At 39.7% G+C, this 21,637-nt stretch overlaps 1 protein-coding gene across 1 annotated transcript in view; it reads left to right on the forward strand.

The window, feature by feature from the left end:
* The first annotated feature begins 665 nt into the window (after window positions 1–665).
* The window catches only part of LOC126272376 (snRNA-activating protein complex subunit 3-like), a 161,015-nt gene continuing 140,043 nt past the window's right edge, over window positions 666–21,637 (forward strand). Inside the window, exon 1 of the mRNA XM_049975190.1 lies at window positions 666–993. Coding sequence (XP_049831147.1) covers window positions 782–993 — 212 coding nt within the window. The 5' untranslated portion in view covers window positions 666–781. The remainder of the gene's footprint in view (window positions 994–21,637) is intronic.

The following is a 21,637-nucleotide window of genomic DNA, read 5'->3' on the forward strand; positions in this document are numbered from 1 at the left end:
ATTCACTATGAATACATTAATTTTTAACGCTGACAGCGAAATATGGATTTTTCAGAACTAAATCATTTATGTGTTTAGATGTTTATCAACTTCTCTAAATAAAGTATAATTAACAGCCATGTTAAATAACGTAACATTGTTTCCCACTATAAGTGAGCATCAGTGTATAGACATCCCTTGGCTACATATGTAACATTATTTCTTAGTGTTCATAATAAATGACTGGTATTAATTGCACAATACAATTTGTTATTTCTATAGTTTTAATATAATTTTGAGTGATTCTATATCTACCCTTAAAAACAGTAAACTAATTAATGTCAATACTAGTATGAGAGCATACGAAAATAACTGCAGAGCAGAGAAGCTCAAGTGGCGCACAAAATGTGCAGCGCGACTGCTCGTGCAATAAAAAAACGCGCGCCTGTCGGAGTGTAAATTCCCCATTGCAGTTTGATAAAGAAAAATACCCGCAATAACCCTGAGCGAAAGAAGAGAAATTTCTTGGCTAACATCCTTTCTTTCTTTTATCGTATCCAATATCTTCCCAACAGAATAGGTTACTGTATGTCGAAATGTAGATGTGTCGTACTTTTCAGAAATCTAAACTAATAGGAAGTCAAATGAAAGGTCTAGAAACTAGAAACAATTGAGATTCGCTAAGTGTATTGTTGCCGACACATTCTTGATATAATATAATACTTGCCACTGCACTGTGTATCCACATTTTAGTGTTCTGTAGGCTTTTGGTCTGTGTGGAGCATACGGCAGATTAGGGAGAATGTTGCAGCAAAGGTGTCAGTACCCATGGGTCTCAGAACCAGTTAAGATTTCTGAATACTACGATAATTTTAAACAAATGTTGTCATCATTGTTGCCGAACACGCAAAGTTCAGAAGTGTCGCACGAGATCGAAGAAAATGTAAAACAATTGCAGATAATGGGAGCGAATATCACGCTGGAACAATTTCGTCAGTTGGACGCAGAGTGTGAGTAAGTAATGAATGGGAACACTTGTGACACATCTCGTTGTAGCCAGTACCGTTAAAGTAAATGTAATGTATGACAACGAATGTTCACGTAATAGATGTTTCTCAAACTGATACTCGCGCATTTTTGTATATATCGAGTTTGATAGTTGGTATTTTTGACTGAAGTCTTCAAAATTGAAATGGATTTTCTGATTATAATGACCAGTAGTAATAGCCCCTTTATGATGTATTGTACCACTTAAAAGTATGTAATTACGTAACAACAAGTAATTGAGATAACCGTTTCAGACCTGATACTTTTATTATTCGCATAAAAAATTCAGTAACTTGTATTGACGTACACCACAAGGTACAAAAACATATTTTTACCTCTCTACTTTGCAAATTATACGATGTATCATAAATAGTATATCAGCTTTCCAATAGAGTAAATAGTTACATGCAAGCATTTATTTCTTTATTACTTTGTTTTCCGTTCAGCATTGTACCAGAAAAAGTTTTTGTTGACATGTCGTTATCACTAATTATGGTAGAACATTGATATTGTTCACGGTTTAACTAATTTCACTCATTGTTCAGGTACAGCATCTAGTGATAATGGAAGGACTTGAAGCAGCTGTAGTGGTTTGTCTAATAGAAGTGGATAACACATTTTCCACATTTGGTTTTTGACTTCAAGATACATATTTCTTCCTTCGTTGTCCTTGATTGTCCACAATTTTTGGGGATTGTTCCGCACTGTCATAGCGCATACCGGTATCATCTTTACCGTCTGTTTAATTTTAGTACAAAATTTTGTCACTACACCTCCAGTTACACGAAAAGCTTCAGTCAGTTCAGGTTTGAGAGTTGTTGCTTTACTTTGGTAGGCAATGAAATCATAAACCAGCACACTCTTGCTGCACAGAAAGTAACATTAACTCCCCTACTACCCCCACCCACAAAGATATGTATTCTCATTTTTATGTTTTAGGTTATCTGTATGATTTTATATGTATCTGTATGATATGCTTCTGTTTATGTACGTAATTGTTTGCATGAGTTGTAATCAGGCACTATTATTTAAGTTTTTTTTGTGTAAAAATGACGAGACCTGTATCATAGTACATAAATGGATGATCAATAAATTTTGAAATGATACAATGCTCTATTTTCAGAGATCCTCTGATAGGAACAATTTGCTCATCAATATAAAAATTCTCTTCAAGCTGAAGATAATGGTATCATGACTTCACACAGTCAGTGACAGGTCTAATCTTCCATAGTCTGTTATTACTATTTCCTGGTTTCTCAGATGCAAAGCCTAGGCTGTTCAGTAATTTTTCAAGTTGGTTACTGGTGAACAGGTCAGCAACCAATGGGATGTGTGTCAATGGTTTTGAAACAAATCTCGCAAAATTTAAGATACCTGTCACAATGTGTGTTGCAGTGAGCTTCTGAATTTCTGTGGGATCAGTTAAAAGGTTGCTGCCCATGTTTCTAACAGAGTAGTTCTTTGTATGAAAAGCATTAGTTTCATAAAGATCCTCTGGTATATACCTTCTAAAATTTTCATATGATGTGCAACATATTCTCCATTTTCTCAGTATGGTGCTCAGAGCCAAACATTGCTACATGTGTTGTGATAGTCTTACCTTTGACTCCTCACACATGGGTACACACTTCACATGATGTGAGGTTTCATCATCAGAAGTCATTTCTAGCATTTTCTTCCATCTCAGGTGATGTTCCAGTAACTGTAATAGGATGAGTGCCAATAATGCAACAAACAACATACCTTATTGTTTCAAATTTTCTCTCATCATCTCATTGGAGATACAGGCCAGGTCAGATACATCACCATTTTGTATTTGCCAAGCCAGAACTTCAAGTTCACCTTCTGATAATGATGTGTACTAGTGAACTAGTTTTATTCAACATGGAGCCATTGAATGTCCTGCTCTACAACAGATTCATGAGTATGAACAATTAGTCATTAGTTTCCACAGTACTTGAGTATGATAATTGGTCATTCAGTGTAATCTCACAGTGGTTAATAAGGTGACCGTTTCAGAATTTAAGTTATATTTGTTACATGGATACCTGCAGATCTTAATAGTAAAACAGACTTCTGTTCTTTTATGCATCTAGTATGAAGGCCACTAAGTTGAAATAATGTATAAAAAATAGGATGCATCATACAGATTTCTCATGAAAAATTTTGAAAAACACACTTTTCCATGCTGTGCTTTAAATTCATGATTTTATAAAAATGCTGAACTTTGTACAGGAAAGCAGTGAAGACCTAAACTTGTGCAGTGTCTTTTACTCGTAGTATTAAGTAAAATTAATAATGAAAGGCATTTGGCATTGCAATTAATAGCTCTTACTATAAGGATGTGTCTATCGGGAGAAAACATCAGATTTGACGATGCTAACTGACTTTATTCATTACGTGTACCAATTGTACCTAAAATGTTTGTGGTTGACCCGCAGGTCAGAACGGTAAACTGGTGAGAGATGAAAACAGTTACCAATCATTTTGCTACTGCAAGTGTTATATTTCACACTTAAATGTCTTTTCAGTGTAAACAATTACAAGAAACAGCTTGGGTACACAATTATGGTGGTACCTATATCCTTATTCTGTTACTGCAAATTAAAAAGACAACTTCAGTGAAATAAAGAAAAGGCACAAGAAATAATGAGAGACATACATAATTTTTTACATGTATACCGGACATAAGAATTCTACAAAGAAGAGTTTCTTAAACAAATTCAAAAATAAAGAAGGAAATTGTATTTTTAAATCCCTTTCACCTTGTATATAACATTGTTTTCCTTGCTAACTTGAAACTTAAATGTAAGAGATATGATCTTTTCATTATACTTCTTGCCAAGTTTACAAAACTGTGCACTATGACTTTGTGATGATGGGATAGCTGCCTTGTGTATAACACTGGGGAAGGGGACCCAAGTAGCATCTTCCCTGTTGGATCATAGAATCATTTTTGATTCAGCAAGAAACATGTAGCTAATCTCAACATCTTTAGATTAGTTTGATAACTGGGAAATGTGCCCCATGTACCAATTTTCGTCATATTTGAAAGCCACATATTGTCCAACTCGCAGCTGTTCATGAAAAAGATTTTTCATAAGCTGTCATAGTAACAGTGGTTTGTTAGCATTTGCTGAAAGTACGTTCATTGGAAAGGTGTTAACACTAGTGACTAGAAATGCATTGTGCTATCAGTTTCCTGCAACAGGCGTCACCATACTTTACCTATGTCTCAAGAAACCTTCAAACAATTTGATCCCCTGCAAAGAAACAAAGAACATATAAATGCCATGGAACTTCCTGGCAGATTAAAACTGTGTGCCGGACCGAGGCTTGAACTCGGGACCTTTGCTTTTCGCGGGCAAGTGCTCTACGAACTGAGATACCCAAGCACGACTCAAGCCCCATCCTCACAGCTTTAATTCCGCCAGTACCTCGTCTCCTACCTTCCAAACTTGACAGAAGCTCTCCTGCGAACCTTGCAGAACTATCACTCCTGAAAGAAAGGATATTGCGGAGTGCTAGTTCTGCAACGTTTGCAGGAGAGCTTCTGTGAAGTTTGGAAGGTAGGAGACGAGGTACTGGCAAAATTAAAGCTGTGAGGACAGGGCACGAGTCTTGCTTGGGTAGCTTAGTTGGTAGAGAACTTGCCCAAGAAAGGCAAAGGTCCTCAGTTCGAGTCTCGGTCCAGCACACAGTTTTAATCTGCCAAGAAGTTTCATATCAACACACACTCAGCTGTAGAGTGGGAATTTCATTATATAAATGCCATGTATTCTGGGGTGCCCGTGTGAACAGTGCAAAACATTTTTTCGATGTAATGGATGTCCCCACTAAGAAATATGGAAGTTCAACTCGCAATGAGCTGATTGAAGTTTTAACACTTGCTTCATCTTTGCAGAAAATTGTCAGAGTATCTGCTACTTATGGTGTCACAAAGCACATTATACATGTTGCAAGAAAAGCTAAATACAGCAGTTTTGTAATTGCTCATCCAGAATGCCGGAGTGGTCAGAAGGTGTTAACCTGAAACTGTGAAACAAGATGCAGTGCTGTTTTAAGAAGATGACAGTTTTCAAGACGTTGTGCAGGAAGGAAAGACATATCCATTATGGCTGATTACAAGAAGGAACTCCAGCAGAAAAGACTTATTTTAGTTCATCTGTAGGGTGTTAATATGTTGCTTTTTCCTTCACAGGAGATAAAATTGTATCAAGGTTTCTTGGAACAGAAGAAAATGGTTGCACTTACGTCTACATCTACATTTATACTCTGCAAGCCAGCATGAAGTGCATGGCAGAGGGTACATCCCATAGCACCAGTTGTCCTGGAAGAATGATTGAATGCCTCTGTGCATGCTGTAATTATTGTTATCTTGCCCACATGATCCCGATGTGTGCGATACACAGGGCATTGCAGTATATTCTTTCTAGAGTCACCATTTAAAGCTGGGATTCTTAAAACTTTGTTAATAGACCTTCTTAGGATAGTTTACGTTGTATCTTCAAGATCCTGCCAATTCAGTTCCTTCAGCATTTTATGTATCAAACAAACCTGTGGCCATATGTGCTGCCATTCTCTGTATACATTCAATATCTGCTGTTAGTCCTGTTTGGTGTTGGCCCTACACACTTGAGTAATATTCTAGTGTGGGTCACACGAGTGATTTGTAAACAACCTCCTTTGTAGACTGATTGTACTTCGCCAGTATTTTACCAATAAACCAAAGTCTACCACCTGCCTTGGCCATAACTGAGCATATGTGATCATTCCATTTCATATCTGTACAAAGTGTTGCACCCAGATATTTGTATGAGTCGGCCAAGTCCAAATGCGACTTATACTATGTTTCTTTCAATTTCTGAAGTGCACAATTTCTCATTTCTGAACATCTAAAGCAGGTTGCCAATTTTTGTACCACTTTGAAATCTCATCAAGATCTGACAGAATGCAGCTTCTTTCAGACATAGATAACTCCATCATCTGCAAAGAGTCTGAGGTAGGGGCATTAATATACAACAGGAACAGCAAGGGTCCCAACACACTTCCCTGGGCACACCTGAAGTTACTTCTGTATCTGAAGATGTCTCTTCTTCCAAGATAACATACTGCATCTTCCCTACCGAAAAGTGCTCAACCCAGTCACAAATTTCACTTGATACCCCATTTGATCATAATTTTGGTAATAATCTTAGATGTGGTACTGAGGCAAATATATTTCAGAAATCAATAAATACTGCATCCACTTGACTGCCTTGATACAAAACTTTCAGTATGTTATGTGAGAAAAGTACTATTTGGGTTTCACATGATCGATGTTTTTGAAATCCATGCAGGTTGGCATTGAGGTGGACATTCTGGTCTGGGTACCTCATTATGTTGGAGCTTACATTCTACAACAAATTGATGTCAAGGATACTGGGCGGTAGTTTTGTGGATCACTTTACTATTCTTCTTGTAGCCGCATGTTGTCTGTGCTCCCTTCCAAGTAAAGGGCACAGTTTTTTGTCTGAGGGATCTGTGATAAATTATAGTTAGAAGAGGGGCTAACTCAGCTGCAAATTCAGTATTGAATGTGACAGGGATTTGATTGGGCTCTGAGACCTTGTTCAGTTTTAACAATTTCAGCTGTTTCTCAATGCAGCTGATGCTAATACTTATTTCACTCATCTTTTCAGTGGTATGCAGATTAAATTGGGACAGTTCTCTTGGGTTTTCCTTTTTAATCAAACATTTGGAAATGAAATTTAGCATTTCATCTTCTGCTTTGCTACCATTAATTTCGGTTCCTGTCTCATTCACTAGGGACTGTACACTGACTTTGGTGCCACTAATGGCTTTTACATATGACCAGAATTTTTTTGGGTTTTGTGAAAGATCATTTGACAATATTTTGATGGAAGTCAATGGAGGTTTCATACTTTGCTCCCTTGATAGCCAAACACATTTTATTCGGCATCTCTCTACCTATATTACCTTGCTTTGTTTTGCACCTATTATACAGTAGTCTCTTTCTTTAGAAGTTTCTTTATGGCGACAGCATATCACGAAGGTTACCTCCCATTATGAAGTGTCTTAAACTTGACTCATAGTTTCTCTACATGCTCCTGCCCTGTGCTGAAAGTTTCGAGTTCCTCATTGAGATATGACACTAATGATTTTCTGTTTAGTTTACTGAACATATATATCTTTCTCCTTGGTTTAGTTCTTCTTTGTACTTTGTTAATCATTTTTGACAACCACATCATGGTTGCTGATACTAGTTTCGATTGGACATCTTCAGAGAGGTCAGATCTGTTTGTTGCCATTAGATCGAATATATTTCCATCACGAATGAGGTAATTTTCAGAGAAGACATTTAGTAATGTTTCACAGGATGTTTTTTATCATTCCCACCACCAACAAAACTGTAATTTTCCTAATTGATAGTTGGATGATTTAAGTCTCCACCGATGATTACACTATGCTCAGGAAATTTATGTACGAGCAAACTGAAATGTTCTCTGAATTATTTGGTTACATCAAGAGATGAGTCTGGTGCATGATACAGGGATCCAATAATAATTTTACGCCCACCCCTGATACTGAATCTGGCCCAAACAGTTGCACATGGAGCTTCAATTTCAATTTGAGTTTCTTGTCTACTGCAATAAGTACACCACCTACATTTCCTATTGGCCTATCCATTTGATATGCATTTAAATTGACAGTCTCGGCATCTTCTGGTGCCGCTTCAGTGCTTTCCTCTTCCTTAGAGATGTGTGGCTTCAGGGGGAGCCACCCTGGTGAGTACATGGCATGTTTCCCATTGTATTTGCTCTGCAGTGTCACGTGGAAGTGCAAGAGCAGCCTGTTCCACTGTGCTGATGAATTGTTCTGTTGGTAATGTTGTTGGTGTTGGTGCGAAATTCAGGGAACATAATTGACAATGCTACCCTATCTGTACTTGAAAAGGGGCTGAATTTTGCACCAACACTTGCAACATTACCAACAGAACAATTTACCAGTGTGGTGGTACAGGCGGCTCTTGCACTTCCACGTGACACTGCAGAACAAATATGTCAGGAAACATACTGTGTACTCACCAGGGAGGCTCCCCCGAAGCCACACATCTACAAGGAAGAGACGAAAGCACTGAAGCGGCTTCAAGAAGATGCTGAGACTATCATTCTCCCAGCCGATAAAGGGAATTGCATGGTCCTACTACCGTATAATGTATACAAGCAAAAATTATATGACCTATTAGAAGACGACACCTACTGGAGAACTGAAGACGATCCTACCAACAGAGTGAAAAGGAAGACTATTGAGCTTCTCCAACACACCTTTAAAGAAAAGAAGATAGTGAAGATAACTTCATCCATGAGCAGCTGCATCTCCTAGACTTTATGGACTACTTAAAGTCCATAAGAATGGATTGCCTCTCCGCCTGATTGCAAGCAACAATGGAGCACCAACGTATGAATTAGCAAAACACCTGACGTCAACCCTCAGTCCCTTTGTGGGCAAATGTCAGCACCACATCTGAAACTCCGTGCATTTTGTGCAGCAGCTCCAGAACTTCTGATTGGGACAATAAGACTTCATGGTGAGCTTTGACATGGTATCCCTCTTTACTAGGGTACCTCTAAGAGACTCCCTAAGCCTCATAGGAGAAAAATTCAGACCAACAGGAATGAAAGTTTTCGAATTCGTACTTACATCAACATACTTTCTGTTTGATGGGAACTACTACAAACAAACAGATGGAGTAGCGATGGGCTGTCCACTATCACCAGCAGTGGCCAATATGCTTATGGAGGCTTTTGAAGAAGAAGCTCTTAAATCAGCAGCCTACAAGCCCTCTTGCTTTTTTACTTGTAGACAATACATTCATAATCTGGCCAAATGGACGATAACTCCTCCAAAACTGTCGGCAGGGTCTGAACTTGCAGCACCAGAATATCAAGTTCACGATGGACGTAAAAGAAAACAACTGGCTCCCATTTCTGGATGTGCTCGTCTAGCGAAGACCAGATTGCACACTAGGACACAGCATCTACCGTAAACCGACACATACAGATTTGTACCTGCATGCCTCCAGCTGTCATGCTCCTTCACAGTGAGAGGGTGTTCTGAGCACACTGGTGCAGAGAGCACACAAAATCTCGGACTGTGACAGCCTAGCAGCTGACTTGCAGCACTTGCAGGCCATGTCCCACACAAACGGTTACATCAACCGGCAGATAAAACAGCCTTAAGAGCAAACAAGCCGAGACCGCAGCCTTCCGAGGACGAAGACAAACCAGTTGCGACAGTGATTATACCATATGTCGGGAACACATCGGCAAAGATTGGCAGAATACTCAGAAAACACAATGGCAGGTACGTGTTTCGCCCTACATCCAAAACGAAAACATTGTTAGGATCAGTCAAGGACGACTTAAGGATTCTGGAAACCGGCAGTTTACAGCAGCCCTTTCCAGTGTGGGAAAATGTATGTAGGCCAGAACATCTGGACGGTACAGGAGAGATGTAGTGAACATAAACACCACACAGACAAAGTACAACCTGCCAGGTCCGCCATGGCATAGCACTGCGTCTCACATGGGCACGACATGAACTACGATGGCACAAAGGTGTTATAGCAATCGAACACCTTCTGGGACTGTATCCTCAAAGAGGCAGTGGAGATCTGGCTGCATGATGAACTAATGGGCGCTGTGCTTTCCCCACCACCCAGCACTGTCCTACCACCACCACCAGTCATGGACCGCTTGGAAGCACCCCGACGGAGGCTGCGGGAGAGGGGTGGAGATCATATAAAGTCGGCATCCATCAGAGATCAATCATATGCCAAGATCGCTGAAGATGGCAAGAAGTCAGCTTACAGAAATGTTAAACCTTTTGGATGACGCTACCTGGCTGAATGCCAGAGAAATTTTCAAAATGAAATTTTATCTTATATCTTATGTTGAACATGGCTATTTGTCTTAGTAGGGAAGAGGCTGGTTCTCCATTTCTTAATCATTAGAAGTTTATACTCTTGTACAAATAAAACTGACATGAAATTTTGCTCTTTGGTCTGTTAGAATGGCACAGGGCTTCCAAATGGTAATGCTATGTGATTCACGAAGGCCTTTGCTACAGTCCCTGTCATCATATCTACAGTTGGTACGTAAACCAGATACTCTGAAAAGTGATCAGTTATTGACTGGACATCCTTATTTTCCTCATACATCTGGTGGAATTGTCACCTGATGTTCAAGGCTACAATCTTGAATGACATGGAGACTACTGGAAAATGTTGCAGTGGAATCCATGTCATGTTTACTGTGCTCTTTGTGCACATGGAAGACAAGTGTTTTAAGTATTTCTCACCAGTACATGCTGTTTTTTTCACTAGCAGCACACAGCGATTCATGCATTAGTGATGCATTCTCTGCTGTGCAGGCCTGAACGTTGTCGTTAGATTGGGCAATAATATGGTGATGAAATGCCTTAAGCATCACTAATGGATTCTTGAGGGTAACCTTGTGATACAGAGTATCATATTCAAATATGATATTGGGCAAAGTGGCATACTGCTAGCAATCAGCATCCTGTCTCTGAGCCTCTTTCAGCTCCACGATGAGCACCTCAGCTGCTTGTTCTACATGGACCATACTTGCCCAGTTTATGGTGAATGACATAGTCACATTCACTCAATTTCAATGCCCAGTGCCTCCTTTAAATTCAGTAGTCACTGAAGAGCTGAATGGTAAGTAAACTCTGTAAACATCCCACATACAAGTACCAATTAAAGTAATTAACTTCAAACACCAAGGCCAATAATTCCTTCTTTGTTGTGCTTTAATTTCAGCCATATTGGGTTGGTGGGAGGCATAACCAGTTGGTTTCTCTTTCTTATTCTGCTTCTGACTTAGAGTTCATCCTACAGCAACATCAGATTCTTCACATAACTATATAAATGGATTCGCAAAATCAGGGTATAAAAGCAAGAGAGATCTTGTTAAAATACTTTTGACCTGTCACATTACTGTCTTGCATTTTACATTCTATTCAACAGTTATTCCTTTCTTTATAGCTTTGTTGTTTAGTTACTGTGGAATAATACTTTATGAAAGGATGGTGATAATTCATGAACCACAGGAAACTCTGTAGTTACTTCATGTTAGTGGGTGCAGAAAAACTATCAGCTGCTAATGTTAACCTTAGATCTGGTTTCATCTTGGCCGAACTAATAATATGACCTAGGTACTGAGCCTGTGGCTCTGCATGTGAACATTTCACCAACTTTAAACCCAAATTTGCTCTTCTAATCATGACAGCATGCACCTCAGCAATTTGACATATTTTTCAATTGTTTGGGAGAATACAATAATATCATCTAAAGAAACACAGCACATATTGGCTTCCAACCCTGAACAACAATTCTACAAATTGCTGAAATTTGGTGGGCACATATCTTAAACCAGAAGGCATCCTCAAAAACTCAAGTAACCTGGAGGCACTACAGAATCAGTTTTAAGTCTGTCTTGGTGCACACTGGGAATATGATGATAGCCTGATTTCATATCGAGTGTGGTAAAATATTTGCTGTTCCATAACGAATCCAATGTTTCATCTATACAAGAAAGAAGATATGTATCAGGTGTTTGTGACTTTTTGTACTGTCCCCATTTTAACATGAAGGTGATTGGATTTATCACTGTTAACTCATTTTTTGGGAACAATTACTGTAGATGAGGACCAGGTGTTGGAGGGTTGTATGAACCCAGCTTTCAGCTGTTGCTGAGTACTCTCCTCCACAACTGGCTGCAAGTGGTATGGGATTTGGCAGGGTTTTTATGCTTTTGGTCTGGTTTTTCCTACCTGAATCTCACGATATGTTAACTCACTAGTTGCCAAATATTGCCTCTCCTCAAACAACAATGCAAATTGTGCTAATACTGAATACAAAGGCCTTCAATCTGATTCTGACAAATGTTCTAACTTTTCCTGCAACCGATTTATAAGGGGTGGTGCGATTGTATATTCTCTTATGTGCAATGATTTCTATTTCTTATTTTATTTGCTTTCCTCCTCACAGAGTCAATCATTATTAGATATCTGCTGTATACTGACATATATTTCTGTGTGGTATAACATCTTTTACTCCAAAATTGCCCATACAAACTGGAACATATAATCATTTATTCTATCACTCAGGCTTACAGAGGCCCTGTTTTACATTATCCTGTAGCTGGGTGAGAACCTGAGACTTGGTTGAAGGAATCAACCAGAAAGACAGTTCTGCCAGGCTTTCGAATTTTGGCTGCCACCAAGAGAACTTTTCCATTTCTGCAACCGAGCGAGCAGGTGCAGTGGTTAGCACACTGGACTCGCATTCGGGAGGATGACAGTTCAATCCTGCGTCTGGCCATCTTGATTCAGGTTTTCCGTGATTTCCCTAAATCACTTCAGGCAAATGCCGGGATGGTTCCTTTGACAGGCCACAGCTGACTTCCTTTCCCATCCTTCCCTAATCCGATGAGACCGATGACCTTGCTATTTGGTCTCTTCCACGGACAAGGTAGATAATGTTAGAACTTTAAGCTTGTTGAATAAGGGTTTGCATTGTATCTGTGGATGACTGTGTGTTGTTATTCAGATAGCCTTCTTCTGTAACAGAAAGATTTGTTTTAGACAGCAAGTGGTGGAAGCCCAAAATATTATTCTGTATGTTGCAAGAGATTGAAAATAGCCAAAATATGTCATTTTGGCACCTTCCGCAGTACAAACATTTGCAATAATTCTAAGGCTGAGTTAAGTTTCTGCACAAGTTTCATTACATGGTCATTAAAATTAAGATTTACATCTACATGAATCCCCAGAAATTTTGTTGATGCCACTCTGTCTATGGCCTTGTAACCCAACACAAATCAAGATTTACATTTTGACATATTTTCCCAAACTGCATATAATTTGTTTTATTTGCATTTAATGTCAGCCGGTTTGCATCGAACCAAGTGTGGACATTCTTTATTGCGTGATCAGTAGTTGTTTGCAGCATTTGCATTGGTGTGCCTATTATCGCACTAGTGTCATCTGTGAATACTATGGTCTTTGATGTTCCATCTGAGGTCTGAAAGTCATTTATGTAGACAAGGTATATAGAGGACGTAGAATACTGCCTTGGGGCACTTCTATTTCCACTTTTTTTGCAAGTGATACTAAATTTATTTTATTGTTGGAGTAATCTGACATCCGTCCTACAATGTGTGTTCTGCTTTGTAGGTATGATTCAAACCACTTTTTCCCTGTCGCATGAATACCTAATGCTTCCAGTTTTTCTAAAAGAATGCCATGATTGACACTGTCAAATGCTGTGGATAGATTTAAATTTATTCCTACTACATTACTATCTTTTTCTAGATTTTTGACTATTTGTTCAGTGTAGCACATTAGCGCTGTTCCTGTATTTTTGCCTACCTGGAAGCCATGCTGATTTCTGTTTAGTAACTTATGGTCATTTAGATATTTGTTGATTCTGTGCTGCATTAATTTTTCTTTTTTCTTTCTTTTTCTTTTTTTCTTTTTTTTTTTTGGAAAATGCCAGAAGGAGGGATATTGGCCGATAGTTTTCTATTTTATGCTTGTCGCTGTTTTTGAATAATGACTTATGTTTGACATTTTCGTCCTTAGAAACACTCCTTCACTAAGTGATAAGTTGGCTGAGTATCCTAAGGGCCTTGTGATTTACACAGCTGTCATTGTTATTGTATAAACAGGCACCTCATCTACTCCTGTTGACATTTTAGGTTTCGAGCTTTTTATGACTTTGAACACTTTATGTTCATCTGTTCTATCTATTCTCATACTATAAGCAGCTTTTAGAAATCTGGTTTTTCTTAGTTTGTAAATTTTGAGCTTAGTGAAGTTGTTGCATTTATGAAATAATTGTTGATGTAATTTGGCAAATCTTGTTTTTTTATTATTGGCGTTTTCTGTGTCTTTGAGAATGATATGCTAGGCTTCACATCTCCTTCCTGTTTCAGTCTTCACAATACCACATATGACTTTTAATTTGTTATCAGACTGTCTTATTAAGTTGTCTTTACTCATAATTTTTGCCTTGGCAATTACTTTTTGATATACCCTCTTGAAATTCTTAACATATTCTATGAACTGTGGATCTGTAGATGTCTTCAATTTTGAATTTAGTCTCTTTAGATTTCCACAAGAAGTTTTGATGCCAGCTGTGATCCAAGGACTTGGCTTTGTATTGTGATGTGATGTGATTCTTGACAGCTTCTTCGGAAAGCACATTTCGAAATACCCCATGACAATTGAAGAAAAAGTGTTATATGCATCATTCATGTTTGTGAGGGACAGCACTTCTGTCCAGGACTCACTAGTTAGGCTATTAGTAAATTCTTCACAGTTTTCAGTGGAAAATTTTCTTTTATACATGAAGTATACTTTTTTTTCCTTGCAGTGGCATTGAAGGAATTTTGAGGACAAGGCATTATTGTCTGGTAATCCCAAATCAGTATTTGTTACTTTTACTTCTATGGATCATACATTTGAAAATATATTATCTATAAGACTATTTAATATGTCATTCTTGTGGGTTTGTATATGTGCAGAAACAGACTGAAACTACATAGGCCCCTAATAGATTTAGGAATTGATTTTTTAGCCTACTTACATTCATAAGAGTTACGTTCAAATCCCCACTGACAACTACAGTGGCTCTTTGAGTAAAAAGAATGTTAAGCAGTGGTACTAATTGATTAATGAATATGTCTGTATCCCCAGTAGGTGGTCTTTATATTGCTGTGACGGCGACTTTCCCTGTATTTCATACACTTGTATAGCTGCTGCTTCAAAATGATTTTCCACACTCAATGACTCAGCTTCACACCTTCTTTTGTTCCTGATACTTGATTTAGTAAAGATACATACACCTCTGTTTTTGGCATTTTTTTCTACAGTACTGACTTGCCAACTTATATGGATGAATATTAATGCTACTTAGTTCCAAACTTTTGCACCAGTGCTTCACAATGCACATGCGGTCAGTGTTTGCACCATTCGTTGCTACTTCAGTTTCTAGTGATTTATTTCTAAGGCACTGAATATTTGGGCTTAAAATCTGCAGGTGACTAAGAAGAGAACTGTGCTGTCATATTCGTTCCCGTGTCCTTGTGTGATACCAAAAATCCTTGAGAAGGACAGGTTTCCTGCACCTCTCGGTACGCACCTGTACATTGGGCTGTGGTGAGCTGCTTGTTGGTGCTATTGGTGCTGCTGTTAATGTACTTAATACTGCTTTGAGTGTTCTCGTTTGTCTTGTTTTTGGCTAAAATTATATTTGAATGATGAGGAACTGTAGTTCTCTTGTCGTTCAAATTGCTGTCCACTTTTCTTTCTGTTAACACTTTGTCTTTATTTATGTGCTTTGCTGGTGCTGATGATGGTTCTAATGCTTTTACCTCTTTTTGAAGTGCTTTTGTTTTTGAGCCTGGTGAGGGCGATGCAATTATCATTTTGGTTTTAAATTTATTTTGGTGCTTTTTTATTTCCTTGGTTATCTGGTTTCTCAGATATACTTTCTCCAAGCAATTCAGGTGAAGTCCATGTTGTTATGTCCAGTATTGCTCGTATCAACACATTTAATATTTTTAAAATGTCTGCAAATTTTGCAAACTGATTGTTGGCACTTTATATTCCTTTTTTTTTTAACACATGACCATTTTACAAGATCAAAGCGATGTGGAATATTGACCATTACTACATTTGTATGAGTGAGGTTTCTCAGACACTGTTTTAAGGTCGCACTTAGCAATCACTGTTTCATTTTTGTAGATGTCATTCGTGCCTCCCAGAAGTACAACAAAGTCTTTATCGTGCAGATTTTTTACTTCTGCGGATGCATTCATTTTTTTAATTTCGTCAAGTGAGGCTCCCGGTTTCACTATACCACACGAATATGTTTTAGTTGTTTCTTAACTTACTTGCAAGTCCACAACCATGGCTGTCTGAAAGCGCCAACAGTTTGGTGTTATTGGAGTTCACAATGTGGGAATCATTTTCTATTGTTTTACTAAACACTTGGCACAATTTTTGGTTGGCACATTTACATTGACCTCAGTCATGCTTGTTTGCACCAATTAACTTTATTCTCCTACCTTATTCACAGTGATTTTTTCCTTTTCCCATTGTTCATGCAAACTATATGTTGCATTTCCACTGTCGGCGGTTAAAATACTTGAAATGTGTTTTCGTGCACAAAGCTTGTGTTTCTTTCACAGGTTTTCTGATTTTGCACTTTGGTCTTGCTGTTATTGCACTTCACATTTGACCACTTTTCCATAATGGACGAACTATTTTGCACAATTTTAGTGTGTTCAGCTCACTATTTCCTTATAGTGTTTTCAAAATATCCATTTTCAAACTACCGATTGTAAATGTATATTTGCTTTATTTTAACATACCAAGGTATATATATATATATATATATATATATATATATATATATATATATATATATATATATATATATATATATATATATATATATATATATATATATATATATATAAGTTGTTGTGTCAGTATTGCCTCATGTGTCCATACATTTGTCCAGAACCCAAACTCATCTTCCCTGAAGTCAGATTCTACTCATTTCTCCATTCTCCTTTAAATAATTCATGCAAGTATTCTGCATACATGACATATTAAACTGATAGGTCAGTAGTATTCACATTTTTCCTCACCTTCTTTCTCTGAAAATGGAATTCTTACATTACTCTTGAAGTCTGAGAGTAATTTGCCTGCCTCATACATTTTGCCCATCAAATGGAATACTTCCGCCATGATTGGCTCTCCCGAAGATATCACTAGTTCTGCGGGAATGTCATCTACTCCAGGGGCCTTTTTTCAACTTAAAAGTGCTCTGTCAAATGCTTCTCACACTGTCACATCTCCCATCTCATTTTCATCTCCTTCCTCTTCCCTTTTTGTAGTGTAGCTATCAACTTCATTTTCCTTGTTTAGCCCCTCTACATATTCCTTCCCTCTTTCACCTGCCTCTTTTTTGCTTAGTGCTGATTTTCCACCTGGACTCTTGACTTTCGTACAGCTGCTTCTCTTTTCTACAAAGACTTTTTTAATTTTTTTCTATATGCAGTGTCTATCTTTCCCCTAGTTATGCACGCTTCTATAGCCTTGCTCTGGTTCTCTAACTATTTGTGCTTAGCCATTTTGCACTTTCTGTCAATTTCAATTTTTTAGACTTCTGTATTCCCTTTTGCCTGCTTCTTTTGTTGAATTTTTGTATTTTCTTCTTTCATCATTTAAAATCAGTATCTCCTGTGATTCCAAGGATTTCTGCTAGTCCTTGTCTTATTAAATATTTGTTCATCTGCTGTGTTTACTATTTCACATCTCACAGATATCTACTCTTTTTTTACTGTATTCCTTTCCTGTTTAAATCTGTTGTTAACCTAATGCTCCCATTGAAACACTCAACAAGCTCTAGTTTTTTCAAGCTATCCAAGTCCCATCTCCTTAATTTTCTACTGTTTTGCAGTTTCTTCAGTTTTAACATGCAGTTCATAACCTAGAAACTATGGTCAGAGTCTAATCTGCCCTCAGAAATCGCAGAATTTAAAATCTGGTTCTGAAATCTCTGTTGTACTATTATACAATACATCTGAACTCTTCAAGTGCCTCTAGGTCACTTCCAGGTGTACAGCTTTCTTTCACAATACTTAAACCAAGTGTTCACAATGATTAAATTATTTTCTGTGCAAAATTCTATCAGGCAGCTTCCTCCTTCATTCCCTTTTCCCAGTCCATATTCTCCTAATATTTTTCCTTCTCTTCCTTTTCCTGCTGTCGAGATCTGGTCTCCCAGCCCAATTAAATTTTCCTCTTCCTTAACTATTTGAATAACTTCTTTTATCTGATTATACATTCTTTCAATCTTTTCATCACCTGTGGAGCTAGTTGCCATATAAACTTGTACCACTGTGGTGGGTGTTGGCTTCATGTCTATCTTGGATACTATGATAATATGTTCCCTATGTAGATCATAGTAGCTTTTCCACATTCTTTCTTTCTTATTCATTATTAGACCTACTTCTGCACTACTCCTATTTGATTCCATATTTATAACCTTCTATTCACCTGTCTAGAAGACCATGTGGAAGGACATCAATGAAAGTCAGACACAAAGAAACCCAGTGGTGGAATGAGAGAATTGCAGAAGCATCTAAGAAGAGAAATAATGGTTCAAAACTGGAATGGAATATGATAAACACAAATAGAAACAGATAAGCAGAGCAGCAAGAAATGATAGCATTGGCTAAGATGATGTCTTGGCAAAAATTCAAAGAGATTTTTAAGGATGGCAGGAGAAATTTCAAACGTGTCAGAGAAATCAGGGAAATATTAAGGAAACTCTCTCTTTACTACTGCCTCTTCCATTCCTACCACTCACCTCAGCTTGCAGTCAGTGCTGCCACCACTTGTCGCCTCTAGCCTAGCAGCTGTTGACGAGATGCTGGGAGGCCAGAGGAGTGGTTTGTTTGGATCTGATTCTCAGAGAGTATCTGCACAAGTTATCTGTTGTACGGATTGATCACCACAGTCCCAGTTCATCAACATGCTGTCTCTGACTCCTGTGGATTTCCACGACAGGCCAAAACTGCAGGCCATTTCTGCGCATATCTAATGGATTGGGCCTATCAATCTGAAGCCCTTCCTTTCCCACTAATGTGCAGGTCATGCCCCTCAGATCTAGTTCCACTAATCAGCCCATGGGCCAGGTCTGTTTGTGTGTGGCGTAATGTAGTGGATTTTCGTGGTTAATCCATGGACCCAGGACTGCAGTGTTCCTCAGTAGCCCAAAGGCCACAGATGATGGGTTCCAGAAATTGTGACTCTCTCACCGGAAGCACATTGCAAGGTGTAGCGTTTTAAAGACATTTTATTTATTCTAGTACATTTTGGCACTTTGAAAATAGTTTATATATTAGAAAGTATGGGTGAAAGAAGAAGAAAATTGTGGCAGTTGCTGACAGTTTGTACACCATACACTCAAATATTTATTGAAAGAAAAATTACATAATACCTGTAAAATAATAAGTATAGCACAGTGGGTAATAATCGACAGTAATGAACATTGTAGAACCAACATTTTATTGGTAGTCAAGCAGCTGCCAGCCAGCAGCAAGTCATGTACCCTTAGCTCACTTATTTGTTACATAGTTGAATTCTTAATTTCTTTGCATGTTTTTGGTTACTCGCATTGTTTAATTCATAAATTTTGGGTGTAATATAGTATTCGAGAGTTGTAGCACTGCGTATTAGTACCTGAATAGTGTAAAATCCCATAGTCTCCTTTTGCCACTGAGAAGTGTGTAAGCAGTGCGCAAGTAACAGCATTACTGCATTTACTAGGCAATCTTGTATTTTAATAACCGTTTAAATTTTGTGTCAAATTGTTTGTGCTCTCTGTAGATTAGTTCAGATGTTCTTTGTTCAACAGTATTTAGCATGGATAGGGACTGTGACTGCTGAGCTGGCACCCCTTTGCTCCCACCTTCAGGCAGTGTTGGCTTTGGTCACACAGCTTGAGGCTGTTGCCAATGGGCATCACTGTGGGGGTCCGGATGGGGGTATGTCGGAGATGGCTGGCTCATCCCACGGATCCCCCAATCGGATTATGGCTGTGGCTGCCCGGGATACTGCCTACATTGAGGCTGACCCCTCACCTGTGGTAGAGTGGGAGGTCGTCTCGAGGTGTGACAGGGGTCGTAAGACAATCTGGAGGGCTGAACGGAAGGCCTATCCAGTTTGTCTGATGAACCAGTTTCAGGCTCTGTTTCCTCATTTGTACTGATCTTCAGCCAGACATGGCTGCTTGTCCTGTTCCAGAGGTTGCCCCTCAGTCTGCAAGATCCTGGCGGTTGCAGAGGGTGGGCTTACTGGTAGTTGGGAGCTCCCGGCGACCAAGCAGCAATCGGTATTGTAATTGTAAACTGTCAAAGCTGCTTTGGTGAAGTACCGGAACTTCAAGCGCTGGTAGAAAGCACCGAAGCTGAAATCGTTATAGGTACAGAAAGCTGGCTGAAGCGAGAGATAAATTCTGACGAAATTTTTACAAAGGTACAGACGGCGTTTAGAAAGGATAGATTGCATGCAACCGGGTGGTAGCGTGTTATTTGCTGTTAGTAGTAGTTTATCCTGTAGTGAAGTAGAAGAGGATGGTTCCTGTGAATTACACTCCTGGAAATTGAAATAAGAACACCGTGAATTCATTGTCCCAGGAAGGAGAAACTTTATTGACACATTCCTGGGGTCAGATACATAACATGATCACACTGACAGAACCACAGGCACATAGACACAGGCAACAGAGCATGCACAATGTCGGCACTAGTACAGTGTATATCCACCTTTTGCAGCAATGCAGGCTGCTATTCTCCCATGGAGACGATCGTAGAGATGCTGGATGTAGTCCTGTGGAACGGCTTGCCATGCCATTTCCACCTGGCACCTCAGTTGGATCAGCGTTCGTGCTGGAAGTGCAGACCGCGTGAGATGACGCTTCATCCAGTCCCAAACATGCTCAATGGGGGACAGATCCAGAGATCTTGCTGGCCAGGGTAGTTGACTTACACCTTCTAGAGCACGTTGGGTGGCACGGGATACATGTGGACGTGCATTGTCCTGTTGGAACAGCAAGTTCCCTTGCTGGTCTAGGAATGGTAGAACGATGGGTTCGATGGCGCTTTGGATGTACCGTGCACTATTCAGTGTCCCCTCGACGATCACCAGAGGTGTACGGCCAGTGTAGGAGATCGCTCCCCACACCATGATGCCGGGTGTTGGCCCTGTGTGCCTCGGTCGTATGCAGTCCTGATTGTGGCGCTCACCTACACGGCGCCAAACACGCATACGACCATCATTGGCACCAAGGCAGAAGTGACTCTCATCGCTGAAGACGACACGTCTCCATTCGTCCCTCCATTCACGCCTGTCGCGACACCACTGGAGGCTGGCTGCACGATGTTGGGGCGTGAGTGGAAGACGGCCTAACGGTGTGCGGGACCGTAGCCCAGCTTCATGGAGACGGTTGCGAATGGTCCTCGCCGATACCCCAGGAGCAACAGTGTCCCTAATTTGCTGGGAAGTGGCGGTGCGGTCCCCTACGGCACTGCGTAGGATCCTATGGTCTTGGCGTGCATCCGTGCGTCGCTGCGGTCCGGTCCCAGGTCGATGGGCACGTGCACCTTCCGCCGACCACTGGCGACAACATCGATGTACTGTGGAGACCTCACACCCCACGTGTTGAGCAATTCGGCGGTACGTCCACCCGGCCTCCCGCATGCCCACTATACGCCCTCGCTCAAAGTCCGTCAACTGCACATACGGTTCACGTCCACGCTGTCGCAGCATGCTACCAGTGTTAAAGACTGCGATGGAGCTCCGTAGGCCACGGCAAACTGGCTGACACTGACGGCGGTGGTGCACAAATGCTGCGCAGCTAGCGCCATTCGACGGCCAACACCGCGGTTCCTGGTGTGTCCGCTGTGCCGTGCGTGTGATCATTGCTTGTACAGCCCTCTCACAG

This window comes from Schistocerca gregaria, chromosome 5 (genome assembly GCF_023897955.1).
Source record: "Schistocerca gregaria isolate iqSchGreg1 chromosome 5, iqSchGreg1.2, whole genome shotgun sequence".
Taxonomy (NCBI): domain Eukaryota; kingdom Metazoa; phylum Arthropoda; class Insecta; order Orthoptera; family Acrididae; genus Schistocerca; species Schistocerca gregaria.